At 36.9% G+C, this 27002-nt stretch overlaps 1 protein-coding gene across 1 annotated transcript in view; it reads left to right on the top strand.

The window, feature by feature from the left end:
* CUL3 (cullin 3) overlaps window positions 1–27002 on the top strand; it is a 56519-nt gene extending 29517 nt beyond the window's left edge. Inside the window, exons 4-16 of the mRNA XM_065844813.2 lie at window positions 3213–3373; window positions 4654–4768; window positions 6318–6546; window positions 8147–8292; window positions 10751–10927; window positions 12009–12179; window positions 13596–13703; window positions 16234–16358; window positions 16687–16783; window positions 17836–17970; window positions 23021–23207; window positions 24927–25072; window positions 25784–27002. Of these exons, the coding sequence (XP_065700885.1) occupies window positions 3213–3373; window positions 4654–4768; window positions 6318–6546; window positions 8147–8292; window positions 10751–10927; window positions 12009–12179; window positions 13596–13703; window positions 16234–16358; window positions 16687–16783; window positions 17836–17970; window positions 23021–23207; window positions 24927–25072; window positions 25784–25915 (1929 nt within the window). The 3' untranslated portion in view covers window positions 25916–27002. The remainder of the gene's footprint in view (window positions 1–3212; window positions 3374–4653; window positions 4769–6317; window positions 6547–8146; window positions 8293–10750; window positions 10928–12008; window positions 12180–13595; window positions 13704–16233; window positions 16359–16686; window positions 16784–17835; window positions 17971–23020; window positions 23208–24926; window positions 25073–25783) is intronic.

Genomic DNA, 27002 nt, shown 5'->3' with positions numbered 1-27002 from the left:
TACCCATTAGCTGCAACATGAGCTAAGTCAAAACAAACACCTCTCCAACCCACCTTAATTTCTTTCCTCTGTTTAATTTTGCGACATAGAAAATAAAAATTATTTCAAATAAATTTTTTTATAAAGGTATACGTTTTGTACAGTGGGCTTTGTACATTATTATGATACTTATTGACTAGAATACTCTGAGGTTTATGGCAGGATTTCATTTTGCTTGCAGAACCTCTTCCATAAGACACTCATAAAACTTGCCATATAGTTTGATTTTAAAAGAGGTTATTACCTTGTCTCTTGTGTTGTGGTTGTTGTCTGGAAAAAGTCCACTTGGATTCAGGTCTGTTGTATAATGTAGTTCTAGTGTGAGGTTTTGCAACCTGGAATTGCACAACAAAGCCAAATCTTAACTTTCTTAAGATATTCTAGATTCCACAATTGAGTTTCAAGTTTACATAGTTGCACTGTATTTTTTAGCATATGTGCACTAGCTGTTCTCCTTTTGTTTTACATGTTCAGGCTACAGCAATCAGTGTCAGAATAGCTATAGTGCTCTCTGTAAATTCGTGGCACTGTCTGCAGCAAGTACCAAAGCAGTGCAGTCATGTCGTAAGTGGCGTCTTCACAAAGTCAAGTCATGTACTAAGTCACGTTGAAGTAGTGAAGTCATTGTGCTGCATTGGGCATATCTGGAAGTCAGCCTCACGTGTGGCTCCACTGTAGGTAAACTTACCCACAGTAGCTTTTATTTAACTACTGTATGTGACAGTAGCAGTGGAGGTGCAGTTGTTTGGTCTTCTCTTCAAGCTACAAGAACGTGAGTATTCTTAGAGTGTCTTATGGAAACTGGGCTAAACTGGATTCTGTGGTGTCCCTTCTTTACTACTTGTGCTTGCTAAATTTAAAGCAGTTTCAGGTATGCAAGCGCCGCAGTCACACCCGTGGCGACATTATAGGCATATGGGTAGTGCCAGCGAAACACTGTCAGAAGTGAACTGTTGCTCTTGGGAATACAGCTGTGTATCTTGCAGAGGGCAGTGTGTTCCCTCCTTGTCTGTGCTGTGCATGAGGCTGGTGTCTTGATTTAGGCCAGCACTGACAGATCGGCTGCGTGAGCTTTGACCTCGGGACATATGACTGCCATTGTTCATGGCTTACGCAAAAGGTAGTAGGGAGGATCAAAGGCACTTACCATATCGATACATGACAATGTCTGAAAGCTGTATCATTCAGGTAGTGCTTCTATACAGAGGTGGGCAGAATGGAGCTGGTGGTATTTTACAGTAGGTAACTTGCTTTAGTTGAGATCAGAATTGTTCTGCAGTGTAAGCAGCATTGTAGTTGGTGAATAATTGCTGTCTTGAAACTCCACCCTTGTCTCCTGAGAGTTACTCTTACCTTTTAAGCGCCTGCTGCTTCTCCCCGTGGGAAGTGATTGCAGTTGAGTAGCATGCAGCCTTGTCAGTCAAACCTGTTCCCAAATGGGGCTTTCTGTCTCTAATATTATTTTCTTTTAGGCTGGGAGATCTTCCAGTAAATAGTAAAAGTGATATTTTACCAAGAGTTAGCAAATCAGTATCAGAAACAGAAATGCTGCTACTCTAATTTGGGTGTTGTAGAGTGGTCTGGCTTACTAAAGAGGCATTGTTGTCACTTTGAGAAGAATTTCCGGTGCAGTTACTATTTCATTTCATAATGGCAGTGTTCAGCACTGCCACAAGAGAAGCTATGCAGGTGAGTCATGACCATGGCTTTAATTCATTTTGATACCCTGCTGCCTGTGCTTCAGAGGCCCAATTATTCTTTGGAAATAATATATATATATCTTTTCTCCTCAAGTTTTGTAGTATATTATACACCACAATTTTTTCCTTTCATCTCTTTGAAAGTGTGTTTTAAACTTATATTACTTTAAAGTCACATTTACTTCTGTTCTTGATGTGAGTGTGTAAATAAGAGAGTGAAATAAATAACCCTTTTTCTAAATAACAAAAGAAAATGGAGTAATATATTCCAAGGATCTAGACCACCACGTATCACTAGCCTGACTTCATGAGACCGGTTAGTAAACTTCTTGTTCGAGGCAGAACTGATCTTGCTTCATGAGCCATGGAATGGGCATAGCTGACCTATTGCCATCGTGTTTTTCCATTTAAAGTAAGTGCTGCCTCTGTGAAGGGAGTGGGAAATCATTTGTGAGTTGTGGAACCCAGTGTTTTGCTTTCCTCTGGTCATCAAGTGGCAATCCAGTGTATAATTAGTATGTGAATAATTTTGCCATGTAAATTCAGCTGTTAAAATACTAGAGGGTGTGGTGTCTGTTCCTTCTGATTTTTTTTCTAATTGTGGAATTGATATAAACTTACAATTTTTGTAATCTTTTTCTGTAGCCTGAAGTATGATTTTTTTTTAATTTATTTTTATTTTCTAGGTGTTTGAGTAACTATACATTTCAATTCAGAGTGTGGTAAAGCACTTCAGATAATTGATGGAACCAATGGAGAAGCTAATCTTTATCCTCAGTTCCAAGCATTGACCTTCATCCTGTATAGAATTTGTGGCTTTTATCATTATTAGTTTGTTATAACTATATAAATTCTCAAAAAACTTTGCCACAGATTTCTGAGTGGGATGCCAGGGGGTGTTCAACACAAGTTCTTATGTACAATTTTGCAGAACCAAGCCATAAATGTTTGGTTGTAACATTTTGACTTTTTCTTCTGTTTGTCTAATGATGCTATTTCAGGACATTTCACTGAATATTGAGGTGGAGCTGTCTGCCTATAAGGAGTGATAGGAAGATCTGTGGGAGATGGGGAAAAATTAATTCTTCTGAAAGAACAAGAAGGGGTGGATGGAAGGGGTTTGAGTAGATAAGTAGAACATCTTTCAGATTGTTCCATGAATTGTGTCAGTATTTGGAGATTCCCTGACCCCAAACGAAGAAGTGTCAAGGCTGTAGATTTGTTCTGGCATGCTTTAGTCATAAATGCTATGCTTACAGTCTTATGCAAAGTAGTCTTTCTATGCAAATGGGGTTTTGGAAAATGGGACTGATTTTTTATTTTGAGGGTATTCATAATTTAATTTTATGAAGAAAGGAGATAAGATTAGTTTGGTTATTTCTGTGCAGTACAAATATGACAATCTCCTGCAATTTTGAATAGCATGGGTGTACTGAATTTGAAATGTCATTACTGCATATGCCTTTATTGTAGGACCGTGTGTATGTGCAACAAAATAATGTGGAGAATGTCTACAATTTGGGCTTGATTATTTTTCGAGATCAAGTTGTACGCTATGGCTGCATTAGGGATCACCTGCGGCAAACTCTGCTGGATATGATTGCAAGAGAAAGGAAAGGAGAAGTTGTAGACAGGTAAGATGTTTGTAAGTGATTGTCTTTTGTTGTAAATATTATATCATCTGTCCATTTTTAAGAGTGAATCAAGAACATACACAAACAAATCATTACTTAAGGCTACATTTCTGATCAAAAGTAAAATTTCTCCATAATCTGGAATAACATATTTCTTTATACATTAAGGGTTAGCCTAATGGTAAAGGGGAAAGCTCATTACTATATTTTTTTAATATTTATCTGTGTTTTTTAATAAAACTTGTTAAATCTCTGCATTACTACCTTGTGCCAGAGCATTTGGTTATAAAGCGAAGTTTTGACAGTTCTCTGCCTCTTGCTACTCTGTATTACCTCCGTACTGAGAGGTTGTTTAATTTTCTTGTGCCTGTTTTTTTTTTAAAAGTAATTTTTGAAGTTTTCTTTTGTAATTCTATTTCCCTTCCTCATGTTTTGATCCATCTCTTTCTTGGTAGTTCAGTTACATCTCTGAGCTCTTAAATCTGTTCTTTGTGTTCTTCAGCTGGTTTAGTAGATGTGGAGTTTTGTGCCACATGCTGCAGATACTGCAGCTGCACTCACTTCAGATTTGCAAGTTTTCTTGTGCATCTCCAGTTTCAGAACAGCTGTTGGGTGTGGAGATATGTAAACTCCGTGCTACCTTGGCTGCAGTTCTGTGACTGAGATTGCCCAACACGTAATTTATGAAGAGAAAAATACTCCCTGGCAACAGCTGTGCATTGTCCCCTACTGCCAGAAAGTGGAATTTTTTTCCTGGATGCAGTTCTTTTGTTTTCGCATTTTATTAATCTGTTTCTAAGCCTGACTGAATGCTTAGCTTGCTGATACACTTTTCTTTTTTTTTAAAGAAAAAGGCACAAAAACCCATCCAATAAAAAAACACAGAACTTTGCACAGCAACTTCCATCTGTGCAATTGTTTTGAATTGCTCAATTCCAACCTACATGTGCAGTTTTCAGTTTTCTTTGAAGGAGGATTTTTTATTTTCTTGTATGTTAAAATATATTATTAATAGTTTTCCCAGTTAATACAATTTGAGACTGCTCTGCTATCATTGTATTTAAAATATTTAATAAGCATTGTCTGCACCTTAGTTTAGAACAAAAACAATCTTGCTCCTATAATCTTCCTGAAAACCTGTCATGAACAAAACAGATTTAGGAAGGACTTTGTATTACTATATTTTAAGTAGATACTGTGTTCTGAGTTGTTTTCTGCTGTGTACTCTGTTTTACAAGCATGTGGATTTCTCAAGTTGTTAACAACTTACTTTTTGGCAGAGGCGCAATAAGAAATGCTTGCCAGATGTTAATGATTCTAGGTCTTGAAGGAAGGTCAGTCTATGAAGAAGACTTTGAGGCTCCGTTTTTAGAGATGTCTGCAGAATTTTTTCAGGTACAGCAATGTTGTAATACCTTATTTAAAATGTTCTTACAACTGCCTGGAACTGTGAGAGTTGTTAGTACTTTCAAGTAGTTGCTGCTTATTTGCTGAGTATGTCCATCTCAGTTAAATGAAATAAGAAAAAAAATACTAACTTTTTGTGTTGCTTTCTCCACATTTTACAAAATTACCATTATTTGAATGTAGTTTTGAGCTATGGGTGCCAATAACATGTAAAGTAATCACCATGCTCATCTTGTGCATGCTTTGGGCTGTTTCATGCAACTTAGTCTGTTCTTGCATTGCAACCACAGTCTTTTTTAAATACCAGTAGCATGAAAGGTTCGAACTGTTGCAGGTTTTGTTTCCTTCATAGTTTCTGTATATTTGAGTTGTCGTTGATAAAATGAACTAAGTAGAGGAATTAAGTGTATCCACGTTGCTAGACAGTTGTTGACCAGCTGCTGAATAACACGTTTCAAATATTTCCTGAGTTGTTTTTGTGAAATAATTTCAAGAAAAAAGCCAGTTGAATGGCTGTTGAGTGTAATCATGCTCATCTATTTTGGGGAGTTGATAGAAGCTGTAGAAGTGTGTTAAAAGAAGCTGTAGAAGTGTGTTAAAAGAAGCTGTAGAAGTGTGTTAAAAGAAGCTGTAGAAGTGTGTTAAAAGAAGCTGTAGAAGTGTGTTAAAAGAAGCTGTAGAAGTGTGTTAAAAGAAGCTGTAGAAGTGTGTTAAAAGAAGCTGTAGAAGTGTGTTAAAAGAAGCTGTAGAAGTGTGTTAAAAGAAGCTGTAGAAGTGTGTTAAAAGAAGCTGTAGAAGTGTGTTAAAAGAAGCTGTAGAAGTGTGTTAAAAGATATCTAGATAAGATAATTTGTCAGTCTCCCAATTCTTATGCAGAATCAACTGTCTGTCATATCCTCTAGTCTCCAAACTTCTTTGAAAATCAGAAACCTATACTATACAACCATTTAAAAGTCATTGCATTCTGTTTTTTTTATTGGTGCTGCAGAAAATTAAGAAAAATAATTACTTAAATTTATGTTTGAGTTCTTATTTCTACCTTGAAAAAAAAAAAATCTTTCCTCCATATGACTGTGCTGGGCAACATGGTTAAAAAAAGTTTGTGGAATAATGTGCTCAGCATTTTCACTAATGAGAATAATGAGAGCAGATGATCTTCACAACTCATAAGTATTACATAAACTGATATTTGAAAGCATTTTATGCCTCTTCCCTCTCCCCATCCTTCTGTTCTCTTTGGACCTGTGGCTAAAACTCTAGTTAGTAACTGGAAATTAAGTTGGCTTAGGTTGTTTTAGTATGACAAGTACCATGTCCATATTGCATGTACCTCCTTATGTATGTAACACAATTAGAGTAGTAGAACCTTTATTTTGTGTTTAGCATCTATGTAAATTTTGGAAGTATAATGATCTTATTTCTTGGACATACTGGGTTTGATTTGAACTTGCTTATAAATGCTGATCCAAAATAAGTAGTGCGTTTTGTTTTTCCCCATTTAAAAAAAAAGTAACGTATTAATTTCTGTTGATCACAGATGGAAAGTCAGAAATTTTTAGCTGAAAACAGTGCTTCTGTATATATAAAGAAAGTAGAAGCTAGAATTAATGAAGAAATAGAACGGGTGATGCATTGTCTGGATAAATCAACAGAAGAACCAATTGTGAAAGTTGTTGAGAGAGAGCTTATTTCCAAGCATATGAAAACAATAGTGGAAATGGAGAACTCTGGGCTAGTCCATATGCTGAAAAATGGGAAGACGGAAGGTAAGACTGCATGATATGGGAGACAGAAATGCTTACGGTACTGCCGATTGTTTTTAAACATAGGATAAGTCAAGCTTAATGTTTGTGTTCCAATGTAATTGTAAAAACATTTGGTGGCTCTGTTTTGAAAATATCTCAGAATATTACTTCAGAGATTTTTAGAGGGCTCCTGAAGTCCATATGTATAACTTGTTTCTATTTAGCGCAAGGTACAAGTACTTTTTTGGTAAGCCAAGTATCTCTTAGGAAGAGTACAAATCTATTGGAATGGTCTTTGTTACCTGTTTTCCATGAGTCAGTTTATTACTTTCATTCCTCTAGTACATAGCTGTCAAAATGCATTGAAGTGTTTGGGCCCACAGGCAGTAATTTTAAAAGCGCTACTGTAAATGACTTACTTAATAGAAGTATTGTAGGACCAATTCTTGGGGAGAGAACTTTGCAGAAACAAAATTGGCTGTTTTTAAAGGATAAGAAGCAGCTTATTGAAGTGGTTGAAAAAGAAGAGCTTGGCTCGATTTGGTTTTGCCTAATAGAGGTTAATGCACGACAGAATGACTGAATGAAAGTTACTATGGAAAGAAATAGAACATAACTTTCTAGAGCGGCATAATGAAGAGAGTGATTGTAGTATCTATATTTAGAAATCGGTACTCACGCTAAAGCTGTGAGAATGGCAGACGGACTTGCTGCTTAGATTAATGGCCTTTGTTCGCTAAAGCAGCTTCGCAGTTACTAAGTGATAGAGTGACAAAGTGAGCAAATTTCTTAGCAGTAAGAAAAGAGAATTACTGTATTGAAAAGGAAAGTGATGATACTATACTTAACACTTTTTCTTTAATATCCATTTAGGATAGACTTCAGGCTGAGGGTACAAGGATATTGAAGGGTATTTAGAAGATACAGGGATCAGTTAAACTTTTCTAGGTCTTGGTTTGATTTATTGAAATACTAGAGAGGAAATACTTGCTGCATTGTGAAGATAAGATTTCACATAAATGTACAGGGATGGATTGGAAAGCAGTGTTCAACCTAAGACACTTACCATGATTTTAGATGGATAAAACAAAGTACTGTAAAATTATATGGTGGCCTTTAAGAAAAATATGACCTAAACTCAAAATTTTACTAGTTTTTGCTTTGAATACAGAAACAAGTGTCTCATTAGTGTTGTCATATTTGTTTTAACTTAGATTTTTCTTTTAAAACTGTATTTTATTTTTTGGGATGATAATCTTGGGAGCTACATTTTAAAAAACCAATAGAAAACATAGTCTTACTGAAGCTTTAAGTGTACTATCCTTTAGCACAAGCATCAACTTTTGCTGGCCTGTGGATCAGCAATAACAGATTCCATGCTACAGACAACCTAGAATAATTGATTACAATCTTTGTTTTTAATTTTGTGGCTACTGCAGTCAGCATGTTGGCAGGGGCAAAGGGGACATCAGAGGATTCTAGTGCCCGAGCTGTTACGGGGAATGCTTTTTGTACCTCAAATGGCTGAACTTTTACTGTTGTCATTTGCTATGAAATGAATTAGTTACAGAAGTGTAACAGACAGAGGGTGTCCTCCATAACTTCTCATTCTTGTTTCCAGACCTCGCTTGCATGTACAAGTTGTTCAGCCGTGTGCCAAATGGTCTGAAGACGATGTGCGAGTGCATGAGCTCATACCTGAGAGAGCAAGGCAAAGCACTAGTTTCTGAAGAGGGAGAAGGAAAGAATCCAGTTGACTACATACAGGTAGTTAAATATTTTAACTTTCTTTTCTTTCATCTTTCCCATGTTCCTCAGAGTAGCAGTTAACTATGTGATTAATAAGGTGAACCTTAATACTGATTAAAAAGGGATTATTATTGAGAAGTTACCTTTATAATGTTGTTTAAGATGTACTTTCTCTGAATTTTCAGACAGATTTACAACTCTTCTATCACCTAAGTTGATTGGAAATTACATGCTCAATTTTTGTGCTTTTGGTAGCTGCTTTTACTAAACAACATATTCAGGCTAATTATCTAACTGCTGGGAACTTTTTGGATTATCCTAAATGGTATTTGCTTCCAGAGTGAGTTGTACCTCTGCTGGCAAATAGCTTTATGGTGTCTGTTTTGTTTAATTTTATGTAATGTTATTGAGACAAAAATCATGACAGTATTTCATGGCAAGATTAACTGTGATGGAAAGGCGAATGTGTTATAAATCATAACAAATGACTTCATTCTTGGTCCCCTGAGAAACAGAACACTTCGAAGGCGTACGTGTTCTTTCTTGTTCTCTATTTCTCACTGAAAAGTGATGTGTACCATTAATTTATCAATATCGTAAAACACGCTTTAGGATTGTGTGGCATCTTTTATCTCCCATTGTCTCTGAGAAGATGGTTTTAAATTTGCACATAAAATCTTTATAGAGTTCATTGAACTTTAAGGAAATGTTTTTATAGATGGAAGATGTGTTATACTTAATGTGAAAATGTGCATTCATTAAACATTAAGGTTTTTTTTAAATGTGTAGTTGTAGTCCTTGTGTCTGATCTTTGAGAAACATTTGATGCTGTATGTCTATTATCTCTGTTTTGTTTGAAATCAATAACTTCACTAGAACTGGTTGTTATTAGAAGAAGCCATGTGAGTATAAACCCATTTTTTATTGGATTATTAATTTTCTGGCAATGCTGAAGCAAGCTTCATACCAGGCTCTGACAAGAATCACCTCTCCAAGGATTGTTAAGAAGAAAAATAGAATGCCCTTTGAAATTTATTAGGTTTAATGATTAAGTGCTGTTATGATTTAAAAAAAAGGGGGGGAGTGTCAAATGATGTGCAAAATAAGTGTCTGGATGACTTTGAAGTAATTTTCACTCCTTTTAAATCTTGAAGGACCTAAAGGACTATCATAAAAAATATGACTGAGAACGAGTTAAAAACTTAATTATAAAATTGTTATCAATGTTTTCTGCTACAAAGGTAAGTAGCATATGAAGCTGAAGGAGACTTACAGGCACACTGGATGTTCTTTGGCAGAGCTCGTCCTCAGCCCATTAGGATGTACCCAGCCATCTCAAGGCAATGTCCTTGGGAAGGGATTGATATTTGATTACTGCTACACCCCCAACAGATTTATCCTCATCTGCTTCCATCGACACGATGGAAGAAGATAAAAATACTTGAGAAACCACCTTACTTTTCTCATCTCAGCCACGTTCATCTGAATCTTTCAAGGACTTAAATGGCAGTAAGAAGACAGACAAGGAAGCCGTGTTAGACCATCACCAGAAATCATCACAGTGCAGCACTGCAGTTGTTATCCATCATAAATTTAACTCTTGAGTGAAATTTCCCTCCTCCATCGAATGCTGTCTTAGTTATGTCTAAATCATGAGTGTATTTTGTATGCTTAGCAAGGTGCTTGGGTGATTTTAAGATGCTTTCCACCTTCTGCACTTGGTTGTTTTAACTCTGGGTGAAGATGGTGCAAACCCTAAAAATGATGTGAAGAATCTGATAATTTAACTAAGAGGAGATGGTTCAGTTCAGGCTTTTGAACTTCACAGTGTGATAACTGGAGACCTATTGCTTGTATCTGACATTCATACCTTCACAGCAACTCTTGCAGATCATTAAGAAACACGCAACTAAACAACACAGAACATGTCCCTGGATTGAAATTAGAGATGGGGGAAAAACACCTGACAAGATTAGGCCTGTTGGTGCATTGTGTTTCCTCCTCAAACTTGTTTAGCAGCTCTAGGGATGCAGTTAATGGGTGCTTAGCCTCATCTTTCGTATCCTGTTTTTGTGATGGTGACTTTGTCAAAGTTATTTGAAATAGGAAAGGCTTAACAAGTACAGCAAATACATCCTTTAAGTTGTCGATTTAAAAATACAGTGATCAGCCTGTTTAACAAGGATGATTAAAAAACTTTCTTCATCTTTTGCATAGCCTATTACAGCAAACTGCACCAGTATTTGACACCAACATTTTAGACAGTTCCTCTGAAAATTGTTTCTGTAAGAGATTTATGGCAGCTATAGGTATTTTTAAATGGAAATGAAATTTCAGATACAATGCCGAATATAAAGAGGTTTGCAGAACCTCCGACTGAAGATGTGGTCTTTTCTACAACTTCATACGTTTTTACTGTTTTACATCTTACAACTTCAATTCAGTGAAAATGTTTTTGCTTTGTTTTGTTTTAAAGGGTTTACTGGATTTGAAGAGTAGGTTTGACCGCTTTCTTCAAGAATCTTTCAATAATGATCGACTCTTCAAACAGACTATTGCGGGTGACTTCGAGTATTTCCTCAACCTCAACTCTAGGTCTCCAGAGTACCTCTCATTATTTATTGATGATAAGCTGAAAAAGGGAGTCAAGGGAGTAAGTATAAATTAGACAATCATGCTCTTTGCTGTGTAAACTTGGATGAAATGAAACTAAGCTACTGTTCCAAGAATAATTATTTTTATATTTGGAGAAATGGCAATGCTGCCTTAAAAATGTGTTTGTAACACATCTGAGCTCACAACACTTTATATCTAAACTTATAGAAATATAAGGCACAGGGAGATCTCAAGATGTTGTGTGGCTTTCCTCCATCTCTGAAGCGGTATACCTGGATCGCTTCTGGCAGATAGCCCCTCATAAAACGAAAAAAAGGTTGGAGTAGATTCTGCAGCTCCCTTCCTTTGAAACCTAAATATAATTTTCTTGAATGTAGTTTGGCACTTATTCTCAATATCTAATAACTTATTTTGAAAATTAAGTCACTTGGGTAGGGGAAACAGTTTGTCTTTGCTTCTTTTTACTGCTTTCATGTATCAGAGGACAGATATCCATATCTGTCTCTTTTAGCTTAAGTACGACTGTTTCTGTCAGTCTTACCTCATAGCTGCTTTCATGAAGTTTTTTGACGTATAGCACCCAGAACTGGACAGGGTGCTTCAGCTGACGCTTCAGTGGCTCTGAATAAGGCTGAATATTACTGCATGCATCTTATGCTTTGGGAATCAAATAGTAAATTCTACTTATTTATAAAATAAGCAATCATATTATTGGTTGTGGCACTAGACAGGCTTTGCAAAATTGAATCTTACATGTAAAAACTTTCATTCCAAGCTAACTTTTCATACTTCTAATACTGGTTTATTTTTTGAAAGCATAGATGAAAACCAACTTATACAGGAACTTCTACTGTATTTATCCAGGCATTCTACCCATCCATCATCTCCTTTCTCCCTCACAGTTGCTTTTCGCTCCATTTTACATCTATTTCTTTCACTGTTCTATTGAGATTGTGTTCTGTTCTCTTGGCTCTATCGTTCACATGTTGGATCTGTTTTGTTGGCTTCTTTATAGGCTACTGTTAGGCCATATGCTTGCTGTGAATTACTTTAAGTATTTAGATTGTATAAGACACTTGTGCTGGAAGGATAAAACCAGCAACTTATTTCTTTTACAGCTAACAGAGCAAGAAGTAGAAACTATATTGGATAAGGCAATGGTTTTATTTAGGTTTATGCAAGAGAAAGATGTTTTTGAACGTTATTACAAGCAGCACTTGGCAAGACGACTTCTGACAAACAAGAGTGTTTCAGATGACTCTGAGAAAAATATGATATCTAAATTAAAGGTAAGACAGTATCTGCACTATTCTTACTTTTTTTTTTTTCATAAATATAGGTTATTCTGTTTTTTCATGAGGGATATATAGATAACATACATCTTGACTGCTGTTAAATACAGATTTTATTTTAAAGCCCCAACAGAAAATAAGAAAGCCTTTTCTGAATAATTTTTTGGAAACAAAAGGAAATACTGGGAAACACCTGTGATGAGAGAACAATCTAGAAAACAAAACAGTTTTTTTTCAAAATCTGTTAAGATTTTCCAAATTAGAAGACAACTACTGTTATCTAGTGACTGGATTTGAAGACAAGACTGTGTTTTATCCTAGATTTTCTGTTATTCACAGTAGAATTATTACATGTGTTATCGTGGTTTAGTTTCCTCCATCTGCATACTGGTGATAATGCTCAATTTGCTTTTGCTTAAGTAGTTTGAGATAGATTTGAAAAAAAAATGTATATATAAAATAAAAAAAATCTTCCTGTCCGTATCTGGAAGGTGAAGAGTCCTTGAAGCAAGTTCTAATGCAGCTTCTTCCAAAGTGGTGTGGTAAATGGCTTGGGAACTTCAAACCAGAGTGATTTGATCCTAAATCAAACTTTACTGATCATCATTTTTGACCTTCTTATTCTGTCAGTGAGTGCAGCCTGTTTGCATGAGATTTCTCCAAATTATCAGTATTAATTCAAAGTTACTGATACAAATTCCTTCCCAGTTACCTCTCCACCTCTTCTGCCCTCATGATTTAGAAGGCACAGGGCATGAACATTTGCAAGGTGAGTCAGTGCCCTCTTTTCTTAGGGATTTGCACAGTGATTAGGATGCTGAAGCTAACATGCTTGCCTTTACCATATACATTAAAATATGTGTTAGAAATAGGTAGTACAAAGTCCTGTATGTGCAACTGAAATGCATGTGTTTGTGCACATGTGTGTATAGATCCATATGTCTCTGATTCTCAAAAGGTCTGGTAATCTCACTTGATAATTTGCAGTAAATCTTCAAAATTACACATTCTTAGGACAACAGGGTTGTTTGGTTTAGGGTTTTTTGTTTATTTTTTAATACAAATAATATTTATATCCTTTCATGGTATCATGCTAAAAAGCAGGTGAAGGTGTGTGCCTTGGTCTGATAAGCTTTCACAGATATTTTTTTTTTAAGATAGGAAGATAAAAAGAAAGCAAAAACACAATAATGCAGAAGGAAAACAAGTTTTGGTATGTGTAGGATTAGATCCTTATATGGAATATGAAACTTACAGTAAGTTTTGAAGGTAATGCAAATGGGAATCCCAGTAACGAAACGTACGGAAATATCACTTTTGCGACACTTATAAACTAACTTAGTCTTGCAGTTCACATATCAGAAACTTGGTTTTCATAGTACTGGCACAACAGGTTATTTTGTGTGTTTTTAGACTGAATGTGGATGTCAGTTCACATCTAAACTGGAAGGAATGTTCAGGGACATGAGCATCTCAAACACGACGATGGATGAGTTCAGGCAACATCTTCAGGCAACCGGGGTAAGAGCGTTGGGGGGTCTGTGTGCTCGTCCTTTTACTGCAGTGCAAACCCTAGGCCTGTATCAAGGTTTGTGGTTTTTAATTTGTCAGTACGCACTTGTGGAAGGAAGGATTTTGTTAGCATGCTCAAATTAGGTTTATTTTACTGTGTTACTTATCGTATGGAATTTGTGAGCATTTCCTGAAATAGAGAAGTCAGTTGGAAGCTCCATCTGCAGTTTGAGTGGTGCCGATTTCATTCCCTGAAATCCTGGGTCAGCTTCTCTGCTACCCGCCCTCTGCCCGCAGGACCCGGCCGCCGCCTCGGCCGCCCGGGGCCGCCAGGGGGCGCGCTGCTCCTGCTCTCACAGCCCAGCTGTGCCCGGCAGTGCCGGTCTGGCGTGCCCAGCTGTGCCTGTTTGCTGTGCCCGGCTGTGCTGGTCTGCCAAGCCCTGCTGTGCCGGTCTGCTATGCCCAGCTCTGCCGGTGCTCCTGGGGCCACCTGCTCGCTTTCATGTGTGTTCCCAAAATGCTGTCTTTATTTTTTAATCTTCATTACGACCTGTACTTTATGCTACCAGCAATAAAAATATTGCATGCTTTGAAAAACACACCATCTCTGGTGTAACTTTCCTGGTGCAGTTAGTGGCTTTAGTAAAAGCAGAAATCCCGTTTTATTCCAATTGCCAAATGTGGATTTAACTGTTCAATCAGGAAGTGTCATACCTTGGTGTATATTGGACCTCTGGAGTATTGCATAGGAGAGAGATTGCTTCTGTTGTGCAGTATCAGTTTGCTCTAAACACCTTTTTTCTATGCTGATATTCAGTAGCATTTAATATATAATAAACATCCAAGTAGTTTCCTGTCTGCAGGCAAGTATGTCAAGCATGTCTGAATCGCTTTTAGAAATCTGAATGCCAGGAATATCTTCATGGATGTGCTCTGTCCAATGTCCCTGGGTGTGCAAGGTGATCCAAAATCTTTGCTGTCTTGAAGCACTCGGCTGAGGTCTTCCCCATCAGAATACTGTGAATCATAAGGAGTGAAAGAACAGGATGTTCTCAAAGTGGTTTCAGAAGAGGTTCTAGAGGATATGGATAGGTATAAAGGTGTTTGTGGACAGGCAGCATTACTACTGCTTTTTTTCTTTAGAGGTTAATTGTGTTTTTCTTCTAGAATGCTTGAAATATTAATTTCAATAAAAATGTATTAGAGCATCCCTATTTTTTAGGTAGTGTGTGAGACTCGTACATGAGGGGTTTTTATGTTAAAAGTTCATGTACTTTACATGACAGTTTTGCATTAGGTGAGTTAAGTGATGTCTCTCTTCTTACTAGCTATGTACAGCTAATAACAAGAATTTAAAATGTTAATAAATATTCTGCTAGACCTTAGTTGAAACTTCATCTATTTCTTGGCAAAGGACCAGCAGTTTGCTTGGTGGTTGCCTTCCGGTCAGCCTAATCGTGGCCTTTTAATGACATTTCTAGAGTTTATTTATTGTGGAAGTGTATATATTTCTATTAGTGTCAGTAGTGTTTGAGAGGAAGTAGAAACATGAAGATTTTTGGGTTTTTTTATGTTACTCTCAATGTGCTGGTGATACTGTTTTATATGAAGTAGCCCATTCTACTCCTTTTTAAGCAGTTTGTGTACCTTGGTTATGTATGCTGCCTCCTAGAGGAGTCAAGTGTCTGCTCTTCTCTAAATAATCCTACCCACAAGGTCTCCTGCCAGATCCCATATCCAGAGATACAGGTAGTACCAAGGACCGTATAGATGGTTGGTTTGCCACCAGTAAGTGGAAAGCTCAGCACTAGGGAAAGTCCAAGCTAATTTATTACGATTAATTCCTACAGCTGTGATCCTGAAACTTCAGTTTGTTGGGGTTTTGTACAGATTAGATCCCTTCAGGGCACTTTTCATTATTTCATACCATTTTTATGCTGAAAAGTCATAAAATAAAGTGCTTCCAAAACTTCTCAAGTGACAAACTGCTCAGTGTTGTGTATAATGTGTGATGTGAGGTGTTCTAAATGCTGTGTTCTGATCTGGCAAAGACCAAAAGAATTTGGGCAATGGTTGCTATCTCAACTAAGATATTTCAGTTCCAAGTAGAGGTATTTTCTTTATCTTTCTGCATACATTGATGGCCTTTCCCTGCACTGTGGCTGGAGGGAGAAAGCTGTTGAAGCTTGTGGTTTTTTAAGAGATTCACAGGTTATCTAGTTTTCTTTGTCTAAATGACTGTTTGAATTTCTCTAGTGAGCCTTATTACATTGGTGATAAGAAATTTGGAGCATGGCAGTAATATTTGCTACAGAATAACCTTTATTTGGGTATTTGCATACCTTAGTGAATTGTTCCTCTTAAACCTTAATGAAATTCAATCAAAGGGGTTTCTGTATGAGTAGCCTGTCACTGGTCTGTCTGGATTTTTCAGGAGTTTCCTAGACCCAAGTTTATTGACGCACACGGGCGTGAATACAGAGTGGTGAAACACAGTCCCGTTTTAAAATAACATATGTTTTCTTCCAATTGTCCTTAGGTCTCATTAGGTGGTGTTGATCTTACAGTGCGGGTCCTCACAACAGGTTACTGGCCTACTCAGTCAGCCACACCAAAGTGCAACATCCCTCCAGCTCCCAGACATGCTTTTGAAATATTTAGAAGGTATGTATTCAAGCAGATTTTTAGGTAGAGGTTTTGAGAAGAAACTTTCTAAACTTACAGAGGTGTTTTACTCTTAAAGACATGCTGGCATGCTGTGGTTCGGCAGTTCATGTGAAAATTAGAGAATACAATCATCATGTTGTGAGGCTTGAGTTTTTGGGAGCTTTTAGGTGGAATTCTAATGGGAGTTGATGTTTTCAAAAAGCAGAAGTTAGAAGTTTCTTAATCCTCAATGGCTGTGCAAAGTCTGTGTAACTGTTTAAAGCAGTTTCCTCTTAGCTACATAATGTGAACTATGTATTAAGTTTTCAATTCAACTGTATTACAGATTTTATTTAGCCAAACATAGTGGGCGACAGCTGACACTCCAGCATCATATGGGTTCGGCAGATCTCAATGCTACTTTCTACGGACCTGTTAAAAAGGTAAAGTATCGAGATTAAAAAACAATGCAGCATTTTTACAAAGTAAGCAAATGCATGCTTTTAATAACTTCAGAATTTTGTAAAACAAAAGCTTACCCATTGATAGTATGAGAATAAGATGCTTTCCATTGGCTTTATAGTCTTATTCTTCCTTTGTAGCAGTTTTGTTTTGACTTCTTTTTCCCCTCTAAATCTAATTTGAATGCATTACTCAGCATCATCTCTTTGCTACCTCGTAGAAAAGCAGTAATTTTGATCTTGAAGCAATCTCAGTGATTTGAGTGTTTTGGGGCTTTTTTGACTGTGAATCCATCAAAAGTGAAATGAAACTTTTAGAATAATTTTTGTTACTTTGAAAAAGTATTGTTAAGCGAAGTTTAGCCTGCTTTTCATATGCAGAGTGCTAGCAATGTAGACAAAACTTTTTCAAACATGAGGATTTTAGTAGTTTATAGAAGTACAATGCTTAATGTTTATGTGTGCAAGAAAACAGTTCGCTAATGATTTAGACCAGTTCTAAAGTGCTAAACTAGAGGTAGTAATGGCATGATGCTTGGGAACATAGAAGGAAATGCAAAATGAAAACAGAACGCTTCATAACACAAAATATAAATAACATGCACTTGTGAGGATATTAAAATTGTATTACTGTAAGATAAATATTTTGGTAATTTTTAAAGATAAGAGTGAGAAAACTGGAGGGTGGGCAAGTAGTGGAACAGGGACCGGAGAAATGGTGGAGTCTCCACCCTTGAAAATGCTCCAAGGAGTGGACACAGTGCTGTGGAGTGGACACAGCACTGAGCATCCTGCTCAGAAGGCTGAGCTGAGTGGGCACTGCACCGTGGGACCTGCAGAGCTGCCTCCAACCTCAGCCACCCTGGGACTCTGGGGCAGATACTGGAGAGACAGTTCTGTGTATGCCACCAGGCATGTGCTGTTCTCTTGGTTGTGTAGACTGATCTGCTCGATATATGTAACTTCAGTCTTGCCGAGGTAAAATATTTTGCAGTGGAAAATAATCTAATAGTAGTTTTGCAATTTTAAAATAGGAAGATGGCTCAGAGGTTGGCGTAGGAGGTGCCCAAGTAACTGGCTTAAATACACGGAAGCACATATTGCAAGTCTCCACTTTCCAGATGACGATATTAATGCTCTTTAACAACAGAGAAAAATATACATTTGAGGTAAGTGTTGTGGTTTTCTCACCTGACTTCAGATAACTCTTTCATGCACTTAATTGCCTGTGTGCATAGACTTTTCATGATCAGGTGCCTCCCATTCTATTTGAGTGTGGATCAGGCCGATAATACTGGAAGTAGATCGTTAGCAATGCCCCTGGGAAGCAATCCTGGGGGAGGAAATTGTTTGGGAACAGAAGTTTTCAGAAGTGTTGAAGAGTTGCAAGTGTGGTTGTTCCTAGGCCATAGAACTATTGAAAAACTGAAGCTGGAATGCAGCAGATGGCTCCATTTGCTCATTTTATCTTTGAGACACTGGATTTAGAGTCCAAAGGGTGGAGGAGAAGTGTTTGTATCTTGGCTTCTTAAATGCTGAAGTGCTTAAATTGGCAGGCTGGAGTGAGCTGTAGGATCAATCAGAGAACTTTTGTCCTTTCTCTGAGCTGGTGAGCCACAAAGGCCAATGAAGAAGGACCAGATAAATTATTAACGAGGCAACTACATGGACATTGCTGCAAAAGATTGAAGTGGTGAGCTGACAGGTGATGAGGGAGTCTTTAGGAGTGGAGGAGGACTGTGCTAGGAGTTTTGAACATTGTATTGTTACTGTCAATTAAGTTTTATTTTAGACATTATCTTCTGTTTGAGAGGGCATTGGCAGCCTTGAAAAGCAGAATGGGTGCAGTTTAAAACTGAGCGTATTTCCAGGTTTTCTCATCTACTTTTGACTGTGCTATGCATAGTAATCATTTGCCTTTTTGTTTGGATTTTGTTTTCAACTTATTTGGCTTACTTCTAGCCTGTTAATAAAGAATGTTTCTTTGAAATGGTCTCGGGGTTAAGGAAGGCAGGGTTTGATAAGAGGATCTTAACAAACTATTCACAGTTCAAAAAAAGATTATTTTAGAGCACAGAAAGTCCTGTGTGTTGTGAAATCTATTGCAGGAGCATTACGGCTTTGAGTACTTCATCTGCAGAATACTTTGAGGATGAAAAAAAAAGGAAACTTAACAGCTTTTTTTTTTCTTAAGTTGGTGATGAAACTGGGCTGGTGGCTGCTTATTCCACTAAATTGTGAGCTTTAGGGAGTAGTAGAGCCTCACCCATATATGAATAAATAATACTTGGTAGAGCAGTGAAAAATATAATTTTTAATACAGGCTCTAAGTTACAGTTTGTTTTACTAAGACCAGATGATAAATATGTCCCCGTGCTTTTAGGTTATGTATGTCTTGTTTATTTCTGGTTTGGGAGTTCTTAAACTCTTACTTTGTGTCCAACTGTAACTAAAGCATCGAGAAGGCGTATTTGTTTTGTTTGGTTTCTTTGGTGAAGTGTGTGGGAGTTGTCTTTGACTCCAGCCAGGAAAGCTTGTGAAAACTTAAGAGTAGAATGAATTTTATCTTTGTTCATTGATTACTGGATATCATGATTAATTGCTGAGTCCTGGGCAACTGTTACTTCTCTGTCACATTAAGGTGGTACTTTTACTGCAATATAGCGTGAGCGAGGACTTGCGGTGTGTGTTTGTGTAGGCATAAAACTGTCTGATATACAAGCGTTCCTGCAGATTCACAGCTGAACAGATTAAGTTGAAGTTGCCTTCACAGTTGAACAGACTTCGCTGTTTTGTTTTGTGTTTAATGTGATTTTTAAATGTAAACTTGACAAGATCTTCACAATAATCTTACTAGCCATTAAGCTGTGATATTGAGAGAAAAACGGGATAATGATGATGCAAAAAGTATGCATAAGATGCTACAGAAACTTAAAGGATTATTGTATAGCAAAACTGCTTCACAAAAATGAATTTATTGTATCCCTATACAGCAACATTTTATTTATGTATCCAGAAGTACTGGTGACCATATAGGCCTAGGTTACTACTACTTGAATCTAAGAGGAAGGATCTTCATACAAGTCTTCAAAGAATGCTGAGTTTTACAAAGAATTTGATTTCTTCTAATCAAGTCTTATCTAATACTCAGCATATTTTTAGTTTAGTTTACAGTACATCTTGCTATTTTAGAAGGTGAAATGTACAATATTTTAATGATGCCAAAAATAAGGGGAAAATTTTTGGTTCGTTCTTTAGATTTTACAAACAGGAAATACATGTGGCTCTAGTAGCACTTATTGAATAATGCTGCAAAAATGAGAGATTAGAACTTAAAACTGGTTTACCTGTTTTCTCTTTTGCTGATCTCTGTTTTGGAAGACATACAAGTTGAAGTTCATAGGTAAAAATCTTGTTATTTTGTTTAAATGACAAAATAAAAGCTTTTCCTTCTAAGTTAATTCTGTATGTTTTCCTTCTAATAAACTTTTCCTTGTATAGACCTGGATAGAGACAGGTCCATGACTAGAATCATCTGTTTTGTAGCCTCTGGGTAGAGGTCACTTGGTAATATTGTTAGAACTAAGGTTGTGTTATTGGTACTGCTCTTGTGCGCGACTAGTATGATCTTTAAAATAAGTCATTTTTGGAGATGGGGCAAAAAACGTATACATTTTTCGCTGTTACATCAAATGTCTCTATAAAAACATGTTTAGAAAAATGATATGCCACAGACTGAAGGAAAAAAAGCACAGAAACATCTGTTGTTCCCCATTTACATGCATAGCTACACTTTTATATCCAACTTGAAGTTTTTGCATTCTTCTGAGGCAGCACAGTGCAGTGCAGCTCTTTCTGTGGTTCTTATTTTAATGTTGGCTTATAAATTCTGAAACCCAAATGGTTCACATACGTTAGTGGCTGAGTTGGAATCCTACAGAGTGAGGTAAAATAAGCACAGAAATACATAGTGGTTAGTATAAGGATGTTTAGCTTAAAAAAAAAAAAAAAATCTAATTGCATTTTAGCTCTTTGTTGTACTTTCATCAGAAGCAGAGTATATTTATTTCCCTGTAGAAGTGATTTAGTTTTGAAAGGATTAACTTTAGGTGCTGAACAAAAATCAGAGTTTGGGAACCTGCATGTCACAGGCATTACATCATTCATAAGCTGGATTTGGTTTGTAGCCTTCAGGCTTTACATTTACCCAAGTCCTAAAATCTGAAGTGTCACCTTCCTTTGGTTTGTTCAATTTATGCTGAATAATCCATTTCAGTAAGACGTTTCATTGTGACCATGTAAAGGATTATAGAGGTTTGTGTTTGGTTTTGTTTTTTTCACTAGTACTCTGTGCTGTATCTAGGAAAAAATGTGTGAAGGTGACAGCTGTGTCTAAAGAAAGCAAGACATGAAGAAATGGTCACTTTCTGTGAGCTGCTTGGGAAGAGGCCTTTTGGTACTAGCAAATAGCTAAAGTATGTGGATACACAGCTTGTGGATAGGATGGATATTTCTGAATGTATTATGCTAAGAATACTCCTAAGTTTAAGAATGCATTATTATTATCCAGTCATCTGTAAGCAGTGGGTACCAAAAATTCTGATTTTTTTTTTTTTTTTTTTAATTTTAGACTTTTATTTGAATGAGGTAAAGTGTTTTGTTGTTTTTTTTTTTTTTAAATGTATTTAAACTTGTGTGAAAAACACAATTTCACATGATTTCGCATAAATGTTGTACATGTAATGTTGGGTCTGTAGTTGAAAAGTAGGGCATATTCTGACTGAGTCCTGCCAGTGAGATGTTGTGTATGAGATGCACTGGAATTAATGACAGTGTCTGAATAGAGACCAGTACAGCCAAATTATTGTTATTGCATGTTGTCAGTGTTGGATGACCACTGAAGAGTGGCTTTTTTTCTGGATTGATTTTTTAAGACCTTGAGTACACTCAAGAAATAACATCATTTAATAGAACTTTGTTGTATTCTGAAGCTTAATTTTTCTGGTCAGTGTTTAAAGAACTTTTAACAAGTTCTTTACAGTTCTTTACAGATCTGAGCATTTCAATCACTGGGAGTAGTTACTGCTGCTTTTAGCTTGAAGGCTGTCAGTTTGACTTACGTGCCCTGAGATTTAGGAATTTCTCTGTGCAGTATAAGAGCTTGATATTGCTCTTGGAACCGAAGGTGGGGAAGCTGAGAAAGTGGCAGCTCTTGTGGACAGTTACTGTCTGTGAGGTTTATTTTTCTATTCGGTAGTTTTAATCTTTAGCTGCTAGAGGTCCCTCAAGAGTCTAAATGGGAATGTGAAATCAGCAATGTCTGCGGTTTCCTCAAACTATTAATAGAAAAGGGAAGAAAATAGAAATAAGACTAAAATGAACTTATAGTGAATGGGAGCTCAGTAAACAAGTTAGTTTTCAGAAAACCACGGTAGTTGACCTACTCGTAGAGCATGATTAAGACATTGTTCTGTATCCAGTGTAATTTGCTTTACCAGCTGATGATCACTGGTGGCTTACCTAACACACAGCTCTCAGCTGAACTCTTCAAGTGCTGATAGAGTTGTAACAAGTTATGTACATGTTTTTACAAACATTCTTCTTCAAAGTTCATATGTTTGCGCTATGATGATTTTTTTTTTGTATTTCACCTGGAGAAGTCCTAGCCAATAGTAAATAGTTTCAGAAATGAGTTGTAATTAATCTAGAGTCTTGCTGTGTTACAGTGAAACTAGACCTTGTTTGTTCTGGTTTGTAACGATTTTCTTTTCAGCAGTACTGCTGAATGCAGAAGCATTCATGCAGATTTTCATCAGGAATGCTCATGGACATCATGGATGTTTTCTATCACTTGAGTTGCTCAGGAGGTTTGGTTTTGCTCTATTCAGCAAACGTTGGAAACGGTGAACAAATCCTTTCAGCTTTCTCAAAAATAGCAGTGAAATGAGACAGCTGGTTATTCATTCTTCTATTTTGAGATCATGGTGACTATTTACTTGACAGAATTCACTGTCTGTACATGGACCCAGGTGGATCATTTTGCATAGTATATATTGAGACTTTGCTGCTGAATGAATTTGAACATTTTGAGCCCCACAACTCTGAGTAGTAGTATTTTGTATTCCTTGAAGGTGGACATTTAAGTGAACGGTGCTGTTTACAAAACATGGTACTTACTTCTGCCATAGCCGTAAACTAAGCAAGATATTTTTTCTTTAGGAAATTCAACAAGAAACTGATATCCCCGAAAGAGAACTGGTTAGAGCCCTACAGTCCCTTGCATGTGGCAAACCGACACAGCGTGTTCTCACAAAAGAGCCTAAATCAAAAGAAATAGATAATGGTCATATATTTACAGTGAATGATCAGTTCACGTCTAAACTACACAGAGTCAAGATTCAGACGGGTAAGTGAGCTTTATACTTTACTTTCTTGCAGTCCCAAAACTGCCTTAAAATGTCAAATTATCTTTTGCATTATTTATGTCCATACAAGTAAAAGGGAGCAACACATCTTTTGTTGATTAGTTGCATCAAAATGAAAACAAATACTGAGAAAAGTGTGAAAGTCACAGTTAAGCCTTTTACTTTACAAAAATTATCATACCTTAAAAGGGGATGTTTAAAGAGAAATAAAATTCAGATTAAATTGTAAAATTAAAAATATGCTATAAATTGATTGAGAAATAGGAAAATTGCCTTACAAGGTGCTGTACTGCTGTGAAATTGAGCGTTGTTTGTAGCTGATGATACAACAGTCATTTCCAAGTGCCAGCTAGCTATAATAGTTTTGAGCAATGATTTGGGTTTAACAAATGAGAGAAGCTGATGGGTGTAATACCACTTCACTAGCTCATAGCTGGTTTGTGTTACGCTGAAGTAACGTTTGACGCCTTTTGTCTAGAAAACTCTCTGGAAATAATTTCTGAGTTGTAGCATTGCTGTGGATGCACCTCACAGAGTTTTTTGGAAGATCAGTTTGTAGAACACCCAAAAATATTTTCTGACTTTGCAGATCTCGGTACATAAAATACACAGCATCACTGGCAGGGCTTTAAGTGTGATGTTGGTAATTCACATGCTCTTCGCACATAATATAACTTGTTGGGCTTCTGCGCAGCACGATGTGTCCTGGGATGTCAGCATGTAAAACCCAGTGGTACCTACAGACGCGATGTGGCGTGTGTCCCTCTGCACATGGGCTGGCCGCGCTGTTCCTGCCCGTGCAGGGCGCTGCGATGGCCACACATTTCCCATGTCTGGAGAATGCTGATGGTGAGCAGGAGCGCAGCAGCCAAGTGAGGGTGTTGAGAACCCTCTGATCAGGGCGCAAGGCACTTCCCTGGCATAATGAAAGTAAATTTTGTGACAGCTGTGTGAGGTTTAGTGGAATTCTTTTGTTTCCACTCAACAAATGTCTGAGTAGGGAATATGACTTGGAGTTTAAGATGGATTTAGAGCAAATTTGATACTTGTCGTTTTATGTTGATGCCTTACACAGCGGACTTCCTAACACGTATCTCTTTAAAACTGATAAAAACTTGGGGCTTTTGAGTGAAGTGGGGGAAAGTGGTATAGCGGTGTGGGAGATGGGCTTGGTTATAACGATGCTTGGGTGACAGGGTAAGAAGAGCTAGTCCTAAGTGCAGAATAAAGCATAAACAGGAGAACCGAATATGAAGAATGTAATTGAGTTGGAGAGGATAAAGTTGGACTATTTCTTCTGACTAGTGAACTTTTAAAGTATTCAGCTAGTTTGTGAAGTAAATTTTCAATCATTTTTCTAATTTAATTAATGGATTATTTGCTATATTAAAGAGAAAAATGTTTAACAGGAGTGTGGGGGTTGGTGGTGTCTGTAAGCAGATTTGAGTACTGTTCAAATTTGAACATGGCAATAATGAAATAACAGAATGTTACCTTGTCAGTTGCTATGAAAATATGCCAAGAAGTGTTAATGTGTTCTTGTGGTTCTTTTTTGTTAAAAAAAAAAAATCAAGTTTGAGAATGTCAAAACTCAGGAAAATATAACTTGATGTCTAGATAAAATAAGCAGTGAAACTAACTCTTACACAATGAAATTAATTTTAATGTTGCTAACATACTTTACCTTCTCTTTCTTTAAGTTGCTGCCAAACAAGGAGAATCTGATCCAGAAAGGAAAGAAACAAGGCAGAAAGTAGATGATGACAGAAAACATGAGATAGAAGCTGCTATAGTTCGGATAATGAAATCTAGAAAGAAGATGCAACACAATGTGCTAGTAGCAGAGGTATACTTGTACACAGTTTTGACATGGGCTTGGGGAGTCTTTTTGCTTTTTCTTTTGATGATGAAAGTTACACAGTTCTCACTAACATGATTCTGAAAGGCTTTTGAGAGATGCAATATTTAATCCATCCCTTTTTTTTCTTCCTGTGTATCTGAAGACTTGTAAATCCTTACCCGTCAGCTTAGAATGTACTCATGGGTATATCTCATTTTCCTTCCTCCTCTTAGTGCTATTATGATAGTATCAAATTCCTTGAAGTAACAGTTGACAGCAAAAACCACTGTACTTAACATGAATTACTTTGTGCTTTGATCATGTTACTGACTGTTGGGTCCAGGTTCGAGAGATTTGAGCTTTTAGCAGAGAGAGAGAGAGAGAGAGTCCTGCTGGTCTTAACCCCAGAGTTCTGACAGCATCAGGACTAGTACACGTTTTCTGCTCTGAAACTCCCTTAGGGCTGTGAAATGGAGAGGATTGTCAGCTTGTGGCCGTGCCTCTGCGGAGGGTCGGTACTTTGAATCCTACCCAAAAATGAGCAAGCAATTGCTGGTGGGGGGGAACTCTCAGAAGTTTGCAGCCTGCTTCTTGGGCTTCATGCTTGTAGCCAGCCCTGTCTAAATATATTTTTCTGATTATTTGGGTCAGTTAGGATACTCGGTGACCTTACTTGCCCTGTGATCTTACGTTGTTGGTTTTGATCTTATGTTTTAGGTAACCCAGCAGCTGAAGGCCCGATTCTTACCAAGTCCAGTTGTTATTAAAAAACGTATTGAAGGACTTATTGAGAGAGAATATTTGGCACGAACACCTGAGGATCGCAAAGTATACACTTACGTAGCATAAAATGCGTTCAGAAAATTTGACTTATTCTTGGACTATACTCTTCGCATGAACTGGGAAGTTCTTTTAAATCATTAATATTAAGACGACCATCTCTTCTATTCAATTACAATACATGTTCTAGACCATTCAGATCAAGCCTTTTACTCCTTTTGAGAGTTTTCAACATCAATTGATTGAGCTTCAGGCTTTTCAACGTTATTCCTGTAGAGATCATCCTTACAATTCTTCGGGAAAATGTGAATGTGCCGCGTTTGTTTTCAATACTGTATGAAAACAGAAAAATAAAAACAAATTTAGAAAATACAGCTCATTTAAAAAAATAAAATTGTTGGAATTTCATTTCCCCAGATCTTCAGTGTTGATGTAAATGTGTTTCTGTAGTGTTGCTTAGCACTTCACGCATTGTATAAGTTGGGTTTAGAAGAAACCACAACTGGTAAAGCGAAATTCCCAGTTATATTACTCTGCTTCAAATGTTTCTTTAACTAGCCATGTTTAATTTAAATATTTGGTAATTTTTTGAAGACCCAAGAAGACAACTTGAGCATGTTTCACTCTTCCAGCCGCACTCACTGTTCCAGCAACATGAATCAGGAACTTCTGGGGGCTCAGGAAAGACCGTAATAATTTTGGCTTTCCCTTCTGTAATTTGAGTTCTTCTCAGTTAAACTCTATATTGATTAGGTTTGTTCTGGTTTCTTTATAGGCAAAAGGAAAAGATTTTAGTGTGTATAAACTGTATAATATTTTTTGCTGTTGTACTCACTGCTGATGGTGGATTGTACAGGGCGATGTTTTTATTTCACTAAATGTAGACAAAATAAATTTAAAATAAATGGATTTAGTGTACACAAACTAATTCAAGTGTGTTAGAGTACAGGGTTGACAATCTTTTGGAATTAAATACTGTCCCCTGGGGAAATGTACTGGGATTATATTTTGTTAATAAACATCATAGATGGATCTGTAGCTCCAGGGCTTCCCATCATCAGTGCATATTTCAGGAGATTAAAGTGAAGCCAGTGTGCACTATTTGTTTTTAAAAAGGCATTTAAACATGCAATAAAAAATTGTTACTGTAATGAAA

The sequence above is a fragment of the Patagioenas fasciata genome, chromosome 9 (assembly GCF_037038585.1).
Source record: "Patagioenas fasciata isolate bPatFas1 chromosome 9, bPatFas1.hap1, whole genome shotgun sequence".
Taxonomy (NCBI): domain Eukaryota; kingdom Metazoa; phylum Chordata; class Aves; order Columbiformes; family Columbidae; genus Patagioenas; species Patagioenas fasciata.
The sequence above is the reverse complement of the archived record's forward strand: the minus strand, read 5'-3'. Positions and strand labels throughout refer to the sequence as shown.